The 18,121-nt window shown below is 40.9% G+C and overlaps 1 protein-coding gene across 1 annotated transcript in view; it reads right to left on the bottom strand.

Annotated features, from left to right (window-relative positions):
* Positions 1-18,121, bottom strand: part of LOC137133295 (titin-like) — a 189,449-nt gene that overhangs the window by 158,868 nt on the left and 12,460 nt on the right. The window contains 29 exon segments of the mRNA XM_067516775.1: positions 2,059-2,247; positions 2,506-2,625; positions 2,936-3,220; positions 3,791-4,022; positions 4,427-4,595; positions 4,679-4,820; positions 5,385-5,645; positions 5,869-6,129; positions 7,873-8,133; positions 8,245-8,508; positions 8,611-8,871; positions 9,003-9,263; positions 9,359-9,622; positions 9,704-9,976; positions 10,176-10,442; positions 10,712-10,990; positions 11,084-12,780; positions 13,002-13,170; positions 13,296-13,460; positions 13,554-13,786; positions 13,878-14,119; positions 14,197-14,424; positions 14,856-14,965; positions 15,144-15,286; positions 15,575-15,769; positions 15,958-16,009; positions 16,397-16,655; positions 16,747-16,806; positions 17,534-17,794. Coding sequence (XP_067372876.1) covers positions 2,059-2,247; positions 2,506-2,625; positions 2,936-3,220; positions 3,791-4,022; positions 4,427-4,595; positions 4,679-4,820; positions 5,385-5,645; positions 5,869-6,129; positions 7,873-8,133; positions 8,245-8,508; positions 8,611-8,871; positions 9,003-9,263; positions 9,359-9,622; positions 9,704-9,976; positions 10,176-10,442; positions 10,712-10,990; positions 11,084-12,780; positions 13,002-13,170; positions 13,296-13,460; positions 13,554-13,786; positions 13,878-14,119; positions 14,197-14,424; positions 14,856-14,965; positions 15,144-15,286; positions 15,575-15,769; positions 15,958-16,009; positions 16,397-16,655; positions 16,747-16,806; positions 17,534-17,794 — 7,603 coding nt within the window.

Raw genomic sequence — 18,121 nt, 5'->3', positions numbered from 1 at the left:
TGAACAGACAAAGAGCTGAAACTCTCTGCCTGATTCTCCATTCTTTGATTTAGCTTAGTCTCAGCCCCAGTGTTCGACACACTAGCTAAGGTTTTTTCATCTGGGCAATAAGAAAGAGTAGAAGAATTAGGTCAACACATCATTTTGGTGACTTCTTCAGGTTACTTGTGTCACAGCCTGTTTGCCAAGAGTGCAGTTGGAGTGGAGCGTTGAGGATCAGTCAGGATCAGTGAGGGAGGGTACAGTGGCTGGTTTCCTCTGTCAATCATGCAAGCTTGACTGGAGCGAAGTTCAAATAAAAAAGCTAAGGATCAGTCCGTGCTCATGTGTGAGGAAATCTGACAGGTTTCCCAAATTCAGCTCTGTTCTGAACATGCTGCATTGCTCTGAAGTAAAGACTGGTCTCTCACAATAAAGACGTCCCTGCAATTAGGAGCGTTTAGGTGTAAAAAGAGTCATGCATCAAGAGGAACCTGTACGGATGTTACCTGTGATACAATGAGCAGAAAAACAAAATTATATTAATCCTGCATGCTTTAAGTTTCACTGACTGACCATTCAAAAAAAGTATGACAGAATGAACTAGTCTTAGTTTTTAAATTAGCAATAAATTAGTTTTAAACAGACATACAAAAAACAAACTCATTAAAAGTAAGTTACTGGATGCCAATAACTCAAAATTGACAAAAAACAGCAAACAAAACATGGGCCTGGAATAAGTTTTATAGTTAAAACTGGTTGTTTGGCTATTTTAGCCTGACTCAAATGAGAAGTTCAATATCCAGTATAAACTCAGGGTTACAACATTAGCCTCAGATATAAATCATACTGTTAGGCTAAGCTACAGTGTGTTTATTATAAGCTGTCATTTTACCAGAAAGACATTGCGTGATCTGTGTGAGTACTAATTAATTTGCAGTGGAGTTTTTACAATTCAGTTTTGACAGAGCTAATAGCTTCCAGCCTCTGTGTTAACACTCCTCCTCTACTGAAGAGACTAATATGTGTTTTCTCATGTGACTCTCAGGCAAGACAGAGAACATGAGGATTTCACAAAATCCTGCTGCCACCACCAGCAGAAAGTGATCATACTGAAACCTTGCCACTTCCCTCCTTTGAAGCCATTTTTGACACAAACAACCATATATCTAGAAAGTACAAGCTGTAATTACACATAGAGATGCTTTGACTGATCTAGAACCAATTATTTTGTGCCTTACAATCAACTCAGTGTTTGGTATGAAACTTCCAATTCTCTATAACTAAAGCTGCAGTTAAGTGACCAGTTAATAGATATAATTTTGAAAACTTAGCTGGATGTGTCAGACTATACAGTGTCATAGGGATAGCATCTCCAAGGTTCCCTTAAAAAAAAAACTCAGATTTTTCCGTTGCCATATGGGTCATTGCAGAAAAACAGCTTTGTGGCAAACAAAAGTTTATGGCAATTATAGGTTTTTGGTTCAGTTAGAGAATCTTTACAGGTAAAACTACTTTCATGAGTTTTAAAGCTTATAACATGGCCAGTAAAGTAAAGAAATATTGTTAGGCTATAAACAAATTTCACCATGGTTGCATGAGTTCATCATCACCACCACTGAACTAGCCTGTAATTTGATTAAGTGACTTCCCTCTTCTACAGAACCCTTTGTTTTTATGGTGACATGACAAAGTCAGTGTTGGCGATTTACAAACACATGGAGGCTGTAAAGATGCATTAATGAGCAGATGAGTGTCCGTGTTCAGCATGATGACGTTTGATGATCCTGACAAACTCTGTGGTGTCATTTAGCCTCTTCTTAGCAACTGTCTTTAAAAATGGAGCAAGTGGGCTATTAATTTATGCTTTTTATGTCAGAGAATGAAATGTGAAAATGCTTTGACCTTGTCATAGTTACAGACCTTATTGCAGCCATTTAATCTACCAAGTTTGGATCTAGAACATCAGAGCATTGCTACTAATGAACATGCAGCAGAGAAGCCCTTAGTTTGACAGTTGAGGCTCATGCAGTGGGTTTTATCTGAAACTCTTTGGCACGTGAACATGGAAAAACTCACCCTTGATATTCAAATTTGCAGCACATGTGACCATTCCTGCTGAATTTGTGGCAACACATGAGTATTCTCCTTCATGTTCCTGGAGAACTCTAGAAATCACCAACTGGCAGATGTCACCGTAATGAGGCATCCTGAAGATGCTTGACTCCTTTATCTCTGTGTGTTTGCAGAACCAAGAAATCTGCAGATCTAAACACACAGGGTTCGTTAACAGTCAGTCAAAACTGAGCAACTGGTAAGATTATTTAAAAAAACTAACTAAAATAGAAATGGCTTTTTACAAAATCAGATCAAATGCACTTAATAAACAGGAGAGGTGAAATACATACAATGTCTCTAATATAACCCAGGTACAAATAAAGAACGTGTGTCTCTGTAGTCCAGTAAAATGTACCAGACAAGTTCTGCAAAGCAAAAGCTATGACAAAGGTGAGCAGCAGTCACTACCTTCACCCGACACTGTGCACTGGAACTGGGCAGGCTGTCCCTCTGTGACAAGGACATCCTGAATAGGAGAGATAAGAGCTGGAGGTGCAACTGGAGCTACGGTTTCGACCACTTCTGGAACTGGAACACAAGGCAATGAAAAATAACCAGTGATAACTGTGATAATAATTATTCATAGGGTTTAAATTAGCTTCTCTAATGTGGTGATTTGCAGCTTTTCTCAGTTTTTGGGTTTTGATGAAAATAGTAACTAACTAACGTAAAATGTATGAAAACTGAATAAAACCCAACTTAGCCTATATGCCTGTTCTGGCTGCATATTCTATAAATGTAGATGTAAATATAGAGAACTTGAGCTTCACAAAGAAGCCTAAACACAAAACAGATTCCAATATGTCAACATCTTGCTGGGATGGATCTCTAAGCATACCTTCCACAGTAAGAGAAGCAGAGCTTGTCGCCTCTCCGTAGTCATTCTTGGCCTCACAGCTGTAGACGGTGGCATCCTCAGGGAAGACTTCGAGGAGCAGCAGCGTGTGCTCATCTCCATCGTGAAGGAACTTGCATTTGTAGCTGGTGGACAGGGCCTGGGAGTCTTTATACCAGAACACTTGAGGTTGAGGGAGACCGGTCACCTGCACCAAGAAGCGAACTGATCTCCCTGACATCACCGTCTGGGGCTCCAAGTGGCGGACAATCTGAGGAGGCTCCGGCACTGAAGGAAGAAAACGAAATTCAATCTCTGCAGGACTTTCTAGCCCAGTTTGTCTTCTAAGACTGACACATGTTAGTCCATAATTCAGCCCCAGATAATTATTTGTCTCAAGGAGATATTGTTTTATAAATATTACAACAAATCAAATTATGGACCTGTCCAATTTGAAGTTTTTTAAGGAAATATTTCTAACTTATATTTGATTGATGTTAAATTCTAGTTTTAAAAATGTTCTGAATAAACACTGGCTAAACTTGCTACAACAGGTTCAACTCCAGCAGTTCCCATAGTGTGGGTGGACGACTCCGGATTAATACTGTAATATTTTATTTCAGCCACAAGGATCTGTCTTTCTACACTTGTAGTGTAGAAAGACAGATCCTTGACAGATAAAGAAGATACTTCTTTATAGAAGTAGAATATATAGAAGATAGATCTTTTACTTAGATGTTTAAATGTAAATATTATATGCATAGATGTTTAAAACTGATAACTATACTTCCAAAATAAGGTCCCAAACCTTATTTTGGAAGGATTAAGTTCAGTGAAAGCAGAACATTATTTCCTTACATCTGACATGAAGGTTCATAGTGCTTCTGTTTTTGCCAGCTAAAAACGTGTACTCCCCAGCGTCGCTCCTGTAGGTCTCAGAGATGGTGAGGCGGTGCAGCTTCCTGATGGTGACATAGTTGAACCTCTCCTCTATTGAAAACTGGATCTCAACTCCATTTCTCATCCAGCGACCTTCCACATCGTCCTCGTTTACCTCAAACTCGAAATTTGCTCTTTGTTTCTCAACAACCTGCACAAACATATCAATGATTAGATTGAAAAGTGGGAACTGAAATCCGGGCCTGAAGAAAACTGGCTCCCATTCTAAGAGAAAATAGGAATGGGAACAATATCTGGATGTTACATTTCAGATCAAATAGTTACTATTCACCTCAAAGACAGTAAGGGTATTGTTTCCCTACCACTTAACTAACACATTTAAAAAACACGCTTGCCATGGTTTATTATCTGTAGTCTTACAGTTAATAATATTTTATTTGTTGTGGGAATCTTGGAAACAGATATATGTACTTCTTATCAGTGATATTCCAGAAATGTTAAAGATTTCTTTAACAGCTCTACTTTTTGTCACGTTCCGTAATATACTGAGGAAAAACTACCAACATTTTAGGAGTTTGTAGTAGGTGTACTCACAGTGATGTCTCTGCTAGCAGGCTCTGAGATTTTGACATCCCGTCCCTCAACTGCCAGATGGCCCTTGGACATACTGGACCCAGCCACAGCCATGTAATCTCCAGCATCAGACAGGTGGACAGATGGCAGAACAAGACGGTGCACATAGTTATCTGAGGACATTTTATATCTGCAGGAGACATGGACTGTTAAAACATGTTCTTCATGTTTGTTTCCATGGTGTTTAAGTGTTAAACAGCTGAAATATTCTACCTGTCGGACATCTCCAGCTCCTGGCCGTTCTTCATCCACATCACCTGAATGTTTGGTTCAGAAACTTCACATTCAAAAGTTGCCCTCTTCTTCTCTGTGATCTTCAGGTCTTTTAGGTGTTTCGTGAATTCAACCACCCGGGCTATAACAGAGGAAAAAACAAACAAACAGGCATATAAAAAACATATAACAGTTTTATTGTCTGAATTTCACACTGATTTAAAATAAGTTTAGTGCTGAAATCTCTAAGCGATTGTACTCTAGTCAACAACAGCTTTTAGTCTTGTTTAGCTCTTTATGTTTAATGAGATGTTTACTGCATGGTTAAGTATGGAGGCTCTCATTTACACAGTTTCCATTAAACTTAAAGAACAAGCATGAATAAATGTAAAATTAAGACTGTTTTTATGCAGCCAGGTAATCCTTGTGGTTACCTGCGAGGTTCTAGTGGTCACTTATAAAATTACTAGAGGTCTACAGGTCAGTGGTTAGATTCTAATGCTCAGAGGAAAGAGCTTTAGAAGGCCCATGGGTGCTAAACATGTATTTTGTTGGTAATAGTTGTGATCGGAGCTAAAGTCCTGAAAGTTCTTCCTGATGTGTAGGTTTTAGAACTCTTGACATGTAGTAGGTGCAGTTGTAGGGGTCCTTCAGTTGAGCCTAGTGGTAATGAAGGTGGTTCTGCTGGTCCATGATTAAATCTTACCCTCAACAAAAAGTCTGGCTGTAGTAATAGCCGAGCCGGCCATGAAGGTGTACTCAGCGCTGTCTCCGAAGTGAACATTCCTGATGCTCAGAGTGTGAGTGAACTGTTTGCAGCGGGCCTGGCATCTGTCTGTGGAACGGATCTCCACACCATTCTTCAGCCATTTGTATGTTATTCCCTCATAGTTGACGTTCACCTCGAAGGTGACTGTATCTTTCTCCTGAGCATTCAGGTCCTCCAACATTGTTGAGATCAGAATGGCTGGGAAACAACAAAAGTTGAGTTAGCTTCAAAGAAACCTTGATGCCTTGCAGTCAAAAGTAGCTGATTCATATCAGTGACCAAAATGTTTTGGTCGATAGAATCAGCTAACTCTATACCAATTTATGAATTAATAGATTGAAAAATCTTTAGGTTGAAGGCCTCCCAACCTGGAACTCTGAAGCCTAAAAATCAATGATAGTAGCCAGTGTAAGGAGCTTACGGCTAACGGTTAGAGTAGCAGAGACTCGGTCGTTCCCACAGATGAAGGTGTACTCAGCAGAGTCATCTCTGCTGGTGTTCATAATTTTGAGCTGATGGAGTCTTCCTTGAACCACAATCCTGAACTTTTCACTCATCTCGATCTCCACGCCATCCTTCAGCCAGGCTGATGGCACATTGAAATGGGAAACTTCACACTCAAATGTGGCCACCTGAGTCTCTGGGACCTCCACGCACTCCATGGGTCTGGTGACTCGTAGAGCTGAAGGGACAAAATGAGCAGGAATTGTCAGAGTCAACATATTCACAACAAAGTACCAATATAAACTGTAGCTCTTTAGCACAGGTCTGAAACTCTGAGCTTTCAGTCGTTTAAAGTTTCCCTTTTAAGCATGCTGCATAAAGCAGAAAAATGGAGAGAGTCAAAACCAAATTACAGGCAGTCATACATTTGTTTTGTTAGCCATTAATTCTGGGTTGTTTTAGAAATGGCCATAGTTTGGCACATCACTATGTATATTCATTTTAAGCATTCAAGCATCTATTTAAATGAAATGACACGGCACAAACAACTCTAATGACATTTACACAGGTTTGCAGGAAAAACTAAATGATTACACGTACAATTATTGTATTCTTCCATCAAAAGAAATCTATGATGTAGCATTTTAGAAATCACTTTCATCTTCACCAGAACAACTATAAATTAGAGACCAGGAGGCCCAAATACAATTTATGTCCTCGAGAGTTTCTGAAAAGCACAGAGCCTCCAACACAGAACATTCAAATGAATTTATGTTTAGTCAAATTAACTTTCTTTGAAAAGTAACTCTAACTTGATAGAACATTTTACATGTGAAAGATTACAGAGTACAGTGGTGCAGTGGTTAGTACTATCTCTTTATAGCAAGGGGCTTCTGGGTTGGAACCTGAGGCCTTTCCATGCTGTCCCTAAGCCTGCATGGGCTTACTCTGTGTGCTCCGGTTTCCTTCCAAGGTCCAAAGGATCGTTTCCTCTTTGTGTGAATTTTTATCTGTGTCTACGTGCCCAGGTATACCGCAGCTCTCACCAAACATCAACTGAATATGGCCTCAGCTGGTTAAAGCAAAATTTAGCTGGTTGTATGGAAGGGTTTTAGTCCTCAGTCTTGTTACCAAGTCATAATAAAGTCCTAAGCCTTGGTTTGTCTGTTAAACCAAATGTTCTGAGAATGGTCAGTACACTTTCATAACTTTTGTGTAAAAGCATTGATGTAAGTGAAATAAAAACATATAGATAAGAAAGCCACAGGGAAAATAATGTCCACATACTATAGAGCAAATAAAACTTCCTTTGGCTTTTAATTCTAAACATAATTATTTATTCTTAGTTTTTTTATATTAGCAACAACTTTCTAAAAGAGTAAAAATCACAATCATGGTAACGTTAAACCTGTCAGCCATCAGATATCAGCCTGTAATACTGTGTTTGCCACTGAACGTACAATACTGTGCTTGTCCTGAGACAGAGGGCGTTACAACAAACTGGAAACTGATTAAAAGAATTTGTGTTTCATGAATGTTTAAGGCATTATGTGTTTGGTCACACAGAAAGAAATGTCACTGACATCAAACAATGACACTGACAACATAAGAGGTTTTCAGGTTTATATTTGAGCAGAGAGATGACACATGATTTTATAGTGAAAGACAAATGTTAATGTTAGCATGTCCAATCTGCTAACACCACCTGCACACTGTCTTTAGATAATTTAGCTTAGGATTTATGTCACATGTATCACACAAGAAGTAACATCATGCTAGTTGGTGGCTTTGTGTTGTGTTAGCAGAAAAACAGCAGAAGTAGCTTTAATGCTCTGTAAAATCTGGCGCATAAAAACATTGTTAAATCTTGTTAAAGTTAATAAGGATAATTGTTACTTGTATGCAGTGGTAACACAGTAGTATTAAATCCTAGCTGGTTATTTTCAAACACATTTCTTCTTCAAAAATTGCTAACACTTACACTCGACGGACAGGTGAGCGCTGCACTGCAGGTGGGCTACCACAGCTGTGTACTCCCCCTCTTTGCTCTTGTCCACTTCCTGGATGATAAGTTTGTGGTTCTTCTTCTCAGACAGTATTGTATAGTGCTCATTCGGCTTAAGCTCCACATTGTTGAACATCCATTTCACAGGGATGTCATCCTCAGAAATGCCAACCTCGAATACAGCAGTGGCACCCAACAATGATGTCAGGTCTTTTGGCTTCTTCAGGATCTTGATGGCTGTGGAAAAATTATTTTATTGTAACTTTACTGAAATTATACTTCTGGTCACTTTTGAATTGTTATTCTTAGAAATTCACAAATCTGAACTTTGTGTTGCTAGCTGCTTACTTTCAACGTTCAGCCTGGCGTTTGCAGACAATTTTCCCAGTTTGAAAGAGTAAACAGACTCGTCCTGTGTGGTGCAGTCTTTGATCTTCAAGGTGTGGATTGTTCCGTCTATACTAATCTCAAATTTGTCACTGGGCTGGATCTCAATGCCGTTCTTGATCCACTGTGCTCCCCTCACATTCTCATGGGTCAACTCCAGACTAAACACTGCTTCCTGAGTCTGAACCACGTTCAAGTTCTTCAGGGTCTTCTTGACCTTTACAGCTGTGGACACCAAAATATTTGTTAATCTGTGCAAATAACACTGGCTCAAACAGTTCTGTGTGTGTCTATTGCCTCCTAAAACCTAAACTAAACTGGACCTACCCTCTACTTTCACACTGGCTGTGGTTGTGGAGGTAGCAACCTGATAGGTGTACTCTCCAACGTCGGTTGTTTTGGTGATGATGATGGCGAGGCGTCTTATGGCACCATCAGTCTTACTCACTACGTTCTCGGTAAAGTCGACAGGCTGACCGTCTTTCAGCCACCTGCCCTCTGCTGATGGATTTGCTACTTCACACTCCAGCATGGCAGTCTGGGATTCAGCCACCACCAAATCCTGCAGGGGCTTCTTGATAGCCCCACCTTTTAAAAACAGATAGTTTCACTCAGTTAACGCTTGGTTCAGTTGGTCAAACAGTGTTTTTACCTTGAACATGAACCAGCTCTTGCGCTGCTGCATAAACTTTGATTAAAAAAAAATTAACCTGGCTTACCGGTTACAGTGAGTGAACCACTGCACATCTTCTCACCAGCAGCAAACATGTACTCGCCCTCCTCATCCTTCATTGCATTCATGACTGTCAGTGTGTGGCATTTGTCCTTGGACTCAATTTTGTACTTGGGTCCAGCTTTAATGGGCTGCCTCTTAAAGGTCCAAAAGGCATCGATGCCTGGGTGAGAAACTTGAACTTCAAAGGTGACATTTTCGGACTCAGAGCACTCTTTGTCCTTCATCGGTGTCACAATCTGGACAGCTGTTGAGATAGAACAAGAGTTAGTCAAAGTCCTATTAACTTTTTTTTTGATGTTACCACATGCTTAAAACTCAGTCCTGTTTTGTGTAACTTACTTTCAACGCTGAGTCTGCAGCTGGTGTCAGCTCTGCCAACCACCAGTTTGTATTGTCCTTCATCAGAGGCATAGGTCCTGTTTAATACCAGACGCTGCTTGGCTCCCTTTGCCACCATCTGGAGGCGCTCACTTGGAATCAGCAGTTCGTCATTGTGGTACCATTTGACTGAGCTGATGTCCTGAGCGGAAATCTTGGCCTCCAGGACAGCCTTGGTGCCCTCAACAGCACTAGTGTCCTTAAGTGGAATTAGGATGCCAATAGCTGCAACACAAGATAAAATCTTGTTTGTAACACTTTATTTTAGAATACTTTAAAAGATAACAGGCATTTCAGCTGTCTTACTCTGAATGACCAGCTTTGCAGAGGTTGAGATCTCCTGAGCTGGAACAACAAAGGAGTAGGTCCCAAAATCAGCTTTGCTGGTGTCTTCAATCAGGAGTTTGTGGATTTGTTTGTCAATAACAATGTGCACACGGTTTGAGGCTGTGACGGGTTGCCCATTCTTCATCCAATTTCCTTCAACATTCTCCTGGGAGAACTTGACCTCCAGCTGAGCAATGTCACCCTCACAGACCGTAATGTCACTCAGAGGCTGAATCAGGGTCACCGGACGCACTGAAACATCAAGACAAACACCCAAAAAAATTACATTTTAAATGTTTGGAATTTACGCCCCAAGCACCACATACCTCTGTACATTTAATGTGAATCTGACCAATGTTGTCAGTGTTGGAAGGGCATACAGACTATGACCACAAGCATTCAGAAGTTGTAAAGTACCAACTGAACAACCTACAGAATTTCCATAACTTACATTTCATTTTAAGTGAGGCACTTGTCTTGAACTCCCCCACTTTGAAGGTATATTTGCCCTGATCCTCCTTTTTTACATCTTTGACAGACAGGGTGTGTCTTCCACGACGGGAGGACATGACATATTTACTGCTGGGGGAGAGCAGCTTGTCTTCAAAGAACCAGCTACCTTCTGCGTCCTCACGGGACACTAGACACTCAAACTCTCCAGAGTATGTCTCTGGCACCTCAGTGTTGTCCAGATGTTTCAACATCTCCAGTGGGGCTCCTTTTGATCACATAATAACGACAGTATATAAGTGAATACAATCCTAAAAGTAAATGACGTAGGACACAGCACTGACAAAAACACATGTTAACACTTTTTTTTGTTGCAAAATCAATTGTATTTTCAACTGTTTTTCAACTCTGGCTGAGATTAAAGCTCTCACATGACTGTGAGAGCGTAACCAAAATCTAGCTATTCTTGGTCTCTGTACAAAAATAACTGTTTAGGTATTGTCTTCCTTGCCCAGTGTGAGTTGTTAGTTGACCCACCTTCAACATTAAGCTTGGCAGTTGTCCTGACGTCTTCATCTACTACCACACAGGAATATTCTGCATCATCGCTCATGTCAATTACAAGCACAGACAGGAAGTGAACCTTTCTGTCAGAGTGCATCCTGTATTTGTCTCCAGAGAAAATTTCCACATTATTCTTCAGCCACTTGACCTTAACAAAAGGCTCGTTGGTCTCACACTCAAAGGTAGCCACTGTGTCCTTCTCTTTAGCACTAACATCTTCTAGCTTCTGAGTGAAAGTGATGACTTGCTTTGCTGCAAATATGACAACAGAATATTTTTGTAGAAAATATGGGACTTGAAAGTAAAATTAAAGGTAAATTCTAAAAAACTACAAATCTGTGTTACCTTGCACCAGCAGGAAAGCATGGCTTGAAGTCTCCCCAGCAGTATTTGAAGCTTTAACCATGACACTAGCAGAATCCTCAGCTCTAACATCTCTGATCACAAGTTCACACACATGGTCCTCAGGCCAGTACCAATATATACGGTCAGACTTCTCCAGCTGAACACCATTCTTAAACCACTGGCACTCAGGTTCTGGTCTGCCTATGACTCTGACTCTGAACTTGACTTCATCACCCTGTGCAACAGTCTGGCTGGTGATACGCTCCAGGATTTTTGGGGCTTCCATGCTGGCTGAGAGTTTGACCCTCTCTGGCTTGAGCGCTTTGGCTGTAATCTTGCGGCGCTCCTCCTCCTCCTTCTTCTCCGCCTCCTCCTTCTCCTTGACACGGTGAAGTAGATCCTCCTTCGTCTTCCTCAGTAGATCCTCATAGGAGTCATCTCTCTTACGTGACTTGAGCTCCACTGCAGTGATGGACTCATAATAGCCTTCCTCAGTCCTGCGCTTGAACTTGCTCCTCAGCTCCTCTGACTCCTCTGTAGCTTTCTCATGTACGATTCTCTGGGCCTTCTTGAGCTTGACCACCTCTTTCAGTTGAGTGTCCTCTGCAGGTTTCTCAGCTTTCACTACTTCAAATGGTGTTTTTCCGGTTTCGGGTGCAGGTTCAGCTGCTTTACCCTCTGGGGCACGACGCAGATGAGTTCTGAAGTCCTCTTTTTGTTGAATCTCCAGCTTCACAGTGTGCTCAGCTGAGCCCAGGTTGTTGTCTGCCACCACTTTGACCTCTCCCGCGTCATATGATTTGATTTCAGTGATCTCTAAATAGTAAATACCATCATAACGAAGTCTGTATCTTTTGCTTTTACGGATAAGTTGTCCGTTGAGGTACCAGTTGACCTTTGGTGCTGGATAACCAGTCACTCTGCAACGGAATCGTGCAATGTCGCCTTCCAGCACTCTGGCTGGTTCAGGAAGAAGGACAATTTCAGGTTTCATTTTCTCAGTTTCTTCTTCAGCAGTGACTCCATATGGTCCTCCCTCGTGAGCCATGCGCTCAATATCATCAATTCGGTGTGCTCCCTTCCTACCTTCAGGCAGCTGTGTTTCCTCAACAAGGCCTTTCTCATCCTTAACAATCAGGGTGGCTGAGGTCTGATCAACTCCAAACTTGTTTGTGGCTCTGCAGGTAATGACGCCACTGTCTCTAGCATAAGCAACTTCATAATCAAGACTGCAATAGCCAAACTCATTGACCATGCGCAACCTGTTTGCAGCTGCCAGAGGTTTACCATCATGTAGCCACTCTACTACCATGGTGGGGTCACCAATAGGGGTCAGTCTGCACTCAAAATGAGCTGGACCAAAACGCTTCATGCGAACCGAGGTCAGCTTCTTCTTGAACTGTGGTTTCTGCTGCTTCTCTTTGTCATAAAGGTCACCCTCTTCCCACTGCTCTTGACCATAACGCAGATGAAGAGGCTCTACCTCTGGTGGAGCTATCTCCTTGGCCCTATATGTTCCTTTGGGAATAACAAGCTTCCTCTCTGGTTCAGGTTCAACATACTCCACCTCAACATTGACTCTACAGCGGGTGGTGTCTCTGCCAGCTTTGTTAATGGCGGTAGCTGTGTACCAGGCACTGTCTGAGCCAGCTGCTGAGGGAATCTGGAATTTGGCCCCTCCCCTGGTTCCTTCAATCCTGAAACATGTATATGTCATATTAGAATACTTTTAACAGTTGGGTTTTAATATTTTCATGTGGGGAAAACACATAAATTAGAGGACTATAAGGGCTTTTATTTTTTCTATTATGTATTTTATTTGGAAATTACAGTACTATGAACCTCAAATGTATCTCTAAAATATACACCTCTTTGGGTGCCTGAAAACCAGATCAGAAAACAGATTATATGTACATACTTGATGTTTGGATTCTTGTGTGGTGTGATAATGTCACTATTTTTTAGCCAGACGATATCAGGCAGGGGGTTTCCAATGGCTTTGACAGCCAACTCGACCAGAGTACCCTGCTTTACACTGATGTTCTTCAGCCTCTCAGTAAACTGCGGTCGCAGCAAGGTTTCTTTTGCTAAAAAAGAGAAACAAAAAACTGTCAACAAGCCTCCAACCCAAGTATCTGTCGACATTTCATCCTCATGTAACACAGATTCAACAGAGATCATAGTCAATTTAAGTATTTAACTGCAATCTTACCATCAACATTGAGAGTGACAGAGAGGGAAGTCCGTCCAGCTCTGTTCTGAGCCACCACCGTCCATTCTCCAGAGTCTTGGGGCATGGCTGGGACAATGATAAGGGACTGAGTACCATCTTCTTTAACCACTATCTTGTGGGTGTAGTCACTTACCACCTGTTGACCTGAGTAGGGGAATAACAGATTTTGGATATTGTAAGAACTTTTAAAATCTATAAGAATCAACATCTTTAATAAAAACTTAATGCTGTACCTACCATTGTGAAACCAGTAAGTGTCAGGCATGGGCCTGCCAACAACTTTCAGATCAAACCTGGCAGTTTGACCTTCAGAGCATTTACATGAGGAAGGCTTCATGACAAACACAGGTTTGTAAAGTCTTTCCAGCTGAGCCTCGTCTGTCTCATCAAGACGGCGAGCTGGAGATCGTCCAGGTGAACGGGTTGGAGACCGACCAGGTGAGCGACTCAGAGAACGAGGAGATGTTGACCTAAGAAGGTAATTGATATAAATTATCACATAACCCAGATGATAACAGTTTGAAACTTAAGTATTTATCAATTCATCCAGTGAAACCTTACCTGATCCTCTGCACTGCAGGCTGTGGTGTGAATCTCTGAGGTGTTCCAACTCCAGATGGCTCCACATAAAGCTTCCCAGAGCTGACAGAATTTCCTTTCATGTTAGTAGCAAAGACAGTGTACACACCCTCATCCTCAGGCAGAACGACAGGCAATCGTAGGCTGGCCCGCCCGTCCTGAAGAGCCTCCATTTGGTAATGATCACCAGGCCTGATACGCTGACCATCTTTGAACCAAGCAATCTACCAGAAAACAAAATGTCAGTGTAAAACTCTATTAAAAAGAGGGTTGATTTAGTTGAAACAAAAATCTCCATTACCTTGGGGATTGGCATTCCAGCCATCTTGCAATGGAAAGTGACACCCATTCCCTCCATGATCCTGTAGTTTTTGATGGGAGTGTCAAATTTAGGCTGCGTAGCCTCTGTAGGGGGTGCAGTCAGCATTAATTCACCATCCTCTGTCACTATTTCCTTGTAGGTAATCTTCATGATGTGGAACTCAATCTCCTGAATGATTCTCTGTTCAATGGCAGAAAGATGGAATTCCTGCAGATATGATGAGATGGTACAAGATTCAATTATGAATAGTGACCTTTCTGCTCTTAGAATTGACAAATCTGATCATACTTCATAATTTCTATTATTACTACACTCACAACTTTGGTCTTTCCTTGGTGATGGCAGCTTTTTCTTTGGAACTACATTACAATGTTATTTGATTTCAATAAGGATAAAAGCCTCTAATGCAACATTTTCTTGCTGTGGTCACCATTGTGCCTATTCCTGTATAAATGTGTTAGCCTGGTTTATTGGAATACAGAAACAAAGCTCAGAGGAGTAGTGGTGGTAGGGATGGTCATGCTTGGCCTAAAGCTCCCAGCAAGTTAATCTGGTCCTATAGATAAGTGATGCTTATACCAACACGTTCCAAAAACACCCCTCACTATTTATGTGACAACAATGGCTAATGATGGTACCTGTCCGGAGATAATGGTGGTGGTCATCTCCTCCTGAACCACATGTCCCACTTTGAGCTCCTGCACTATGGCTGGAAATTCTTGTTTCTTCATGAAGGCTTCATATTCTTCTGTAGGCAAAATAAAGCATTTAACATTATGTGACTACAGGCAGGTTTTGTCCATCTTCTGTACCAGAGAAAATTATATCTTTGCTATTGCTTGTTTTAAAGACAACTTTTATTCAGTTTTGTCTCTTGTCTTATTTCTTTAGGTTGGTAAACTTGATTGATGCAGATGTTTATATACCTTCCCCCAGTAGGCTGGCGGTAGCTGAGACCTCTCCAAGTGGATTCTTAGCAAAGACAGAGTATTCTCCTGCATCATCAGTGAAGGTCATGGAGATCTCCAGGCTGCACTCTCCAGTCTCCTTTTTATAGGCAACTTTGTATCTGAGGATGGAAGAATCCAGTCAATCATGTCTAGAGGCTAGAGTATTTCTCATTTTCAATGTTTACAAACTTGCAAGGACACAATGTAAAAATGATTGTCCTGAGGGCATAGTTTTACAACAGTAATGGTGTCATTTAATATTTGATCACGGCATTTCATGGTAATTGGAGGTTTATAGTGGTGGTCTACTAAATATTTTGGAGGCAACTAGATCTCAGGTCCGAACTCATTTTTTAGGAAAGCTGACAGATGAAGGGTCACATACAACAAGGAAAAATATTACATACCTGTATCCGGTAGTGAGCGGAATGCCGCTCTTCTTCCAGATGATGTGTGGTTTGGGGCTTCCACCAACCTGGCATTCAAACACAACACTTCCTCCTTCTACCAGCTTCTGAATGCTGGGTGTTTTGATGAAGAAGGGAGCAGTGGCTGCACTGTCTGACTCTGCCATGGTCACCTCTTTGGCTTCTTCAGTTATACTGTAAATACAACATACCCTTTATTGTTACCAGGACTAAGATATACCACCCATGATCTGTAAACAGTTTAAAATTACATAAGTACTTGGTTGCGTTACAATTTGATCAGTGTCGACAAAGTAAACTATATTCAACAACTATACATTGGTGTATATTGCGAATTGTAAAATCAGCTTTAAACAACTCACAGTTTCTCCTGGGCAGCTTCCACAGCCTCTCTACTTTCAATGTCTTCAGACACTAAAGAGAAAGATTCCGTTTTTATTTCCACTCTTTTAATTAGAAAGGAATACAAGATCAACCAATAGTAACGGAGGGGGTCAGGCTTTAGCAAAAGTAAAAGGATCACTTGAAGCAATGGGACCCTAAGAGTGTCTGTACATTTACATTTAGTCATTTGGCATTAGTTAAATAAAAACATTAAATCAAAGTGCTATGAGAAGAAATTTGTTTCATGATACACAAGTAAAAGATACGACAGATAGGATTTATTTTTAAGATTTAAGTGCATAGGAAGTGATGGGACAGTGTCCTTTTCAGGACACTTGCTGTTTGAGAACTATGATCCAAAAAACTGAAGTTCTATTCACTCAGTTATTTCTACTTAAATCACTAATTTGCACTGACCCTGGACTAGCAGGAAGCAGGAGGTGCTGATGGTTCCAGCCTCATTAGTAGCAGTACAGGTGAAACGTCCGCTGTCTTCAGCGAATGCCTCACGAATAACCAGTCGGGCGAATCCGTTCACAAAGCTGATCTGGAAATCAATTGAGCTCTCGATCTTGTAGTCCTCTCTGAACCACATGATGACAGGTGTAGGATGACCGCTGATCTGGCACTCCACGGTCACGGACTCACCCTCTGTCACATTTGTGTTCTTCAAGCCCTGCAATCCAAACACAGACGGTTTAGTGAATGTCTCATTGTCATGGCAAAATAATATAATTTTGGGTTATGAGGAAAATGAAGCTACTTACAGACACCACTGTTGGTGGGGCTACACCAGCAGCAGAAGGTACTGCTGCACCCTCCACCACCTGTCAGATATTCAGATCACTTTAGCAATATAGCAAAAAATGCATTTTTTATTTCTAGAATCCACAAAACTGCCACAATATAACAAAGAAGATTAAACATGATGTGTACTACAAGACAAACAAAAATGACACAGCACAGAAAGATGGGTAGAAGCCTGGATGGGCTCAAGAGGTGAAAAGGAAGTTGTTAGTAGCATCGATGAGCATGTTAAAGTTTTTATTAGAGGGATGTTCTATCCTGGATTTTCACAGACATCAAGAAAACCGGACTTCTAAAAAAGGTAAATAACGGTTTAGTAGCAACATTCATTGGCTCAAATGTTCATTATATCAAACAATATACAAACAGATTTTTAAGAGTCTTATTATGAGGGTAGCTGAAATCCAAATAGTTCAAACACTGGGCAGTAGAAAGTTGGATACTATAATACTTAAATAATATAATACTTGGATTCCTTAAGTTTTGCCTAAAAAGTGTAATTTTGGCAGTTGGTGAAACTATAATGAAAATAATGGTTCACTGAAAATATTGGGAATCATCATCCTCTGGGTAACATAAAACATTTCACATGTTCATGAACAGATTTGTTCAGGTATTTCGCTCTTGACCAAAATCTTCAATGGACAAAAACAGATATTATCCTTTAGTATACAGAAGTTGAACTTGATCAACTTATCAGGTTTTCTTGTCCTGTTCATTTCCAGCCCACTAAATTTCTTTACAAACCTTAGCTCCCCAGTCCTCATATATTCTCTCCATGCCACTCAAGTACACCACTCCGGTCTGTAACTCAGCACCAAAACGACTCTGATATGTTTCAGTCAAGTCTTTAAATGGTGGAGGAATGGTCTGTGGTGTCACTCTGGTCTCTGCTGCTCTACGAGATGGACTAGGAGACTTGACTGGTTTGATGATCTTTCTAGGGATGGCACAGGATGAGGAAAACTCTTTTTGCAGAGTGGCCATAGCCGAGCCGGCGATGGAAACCTGACCGACCCAAAGAGGAGGAACAGCCACACCATCATCAAGGAAATATGTTGGATTTAAAAGTTTTTGTTATACCACAGCACAGGGGGGATCTACAGAGCGTTAATTTTACTAACACTATGCCAGGTAGAGAAAGCTAATGGATTAATAGGAGGCTACTGCATTAAAGGTTTAATTTTATTTTAGAAATATTTCAACACTTCTACTCTGTTCACTACATTTTTGCATTACAGGCAAGCAGGAGAAACCAAATAACTATTCACTAAACCCCATAGTCGGGCAGTAGAATGTTCAGGATTAAAAAAAACTGTGGGGTTCTTTTTAAAT

This window comes from Channa argus, chromosome 9 (assembly GCF_033026475.1).
Source record: "Channa argus isolate prfri chromosome 9, Channa argus male v1.0, whole genome shotgun sequence".
In the NCBI taxonomy this organism is placed as follows: Eukaryota; Metazoa; Chordata; class Actinopteri; order Anabantiformes; family Channidae; genus Channa; species Channa argus.
Note: the sequence above shows the minus strand (reverse complement) of the source record. Positions and strands in the feature narration are given on the sequence as shown.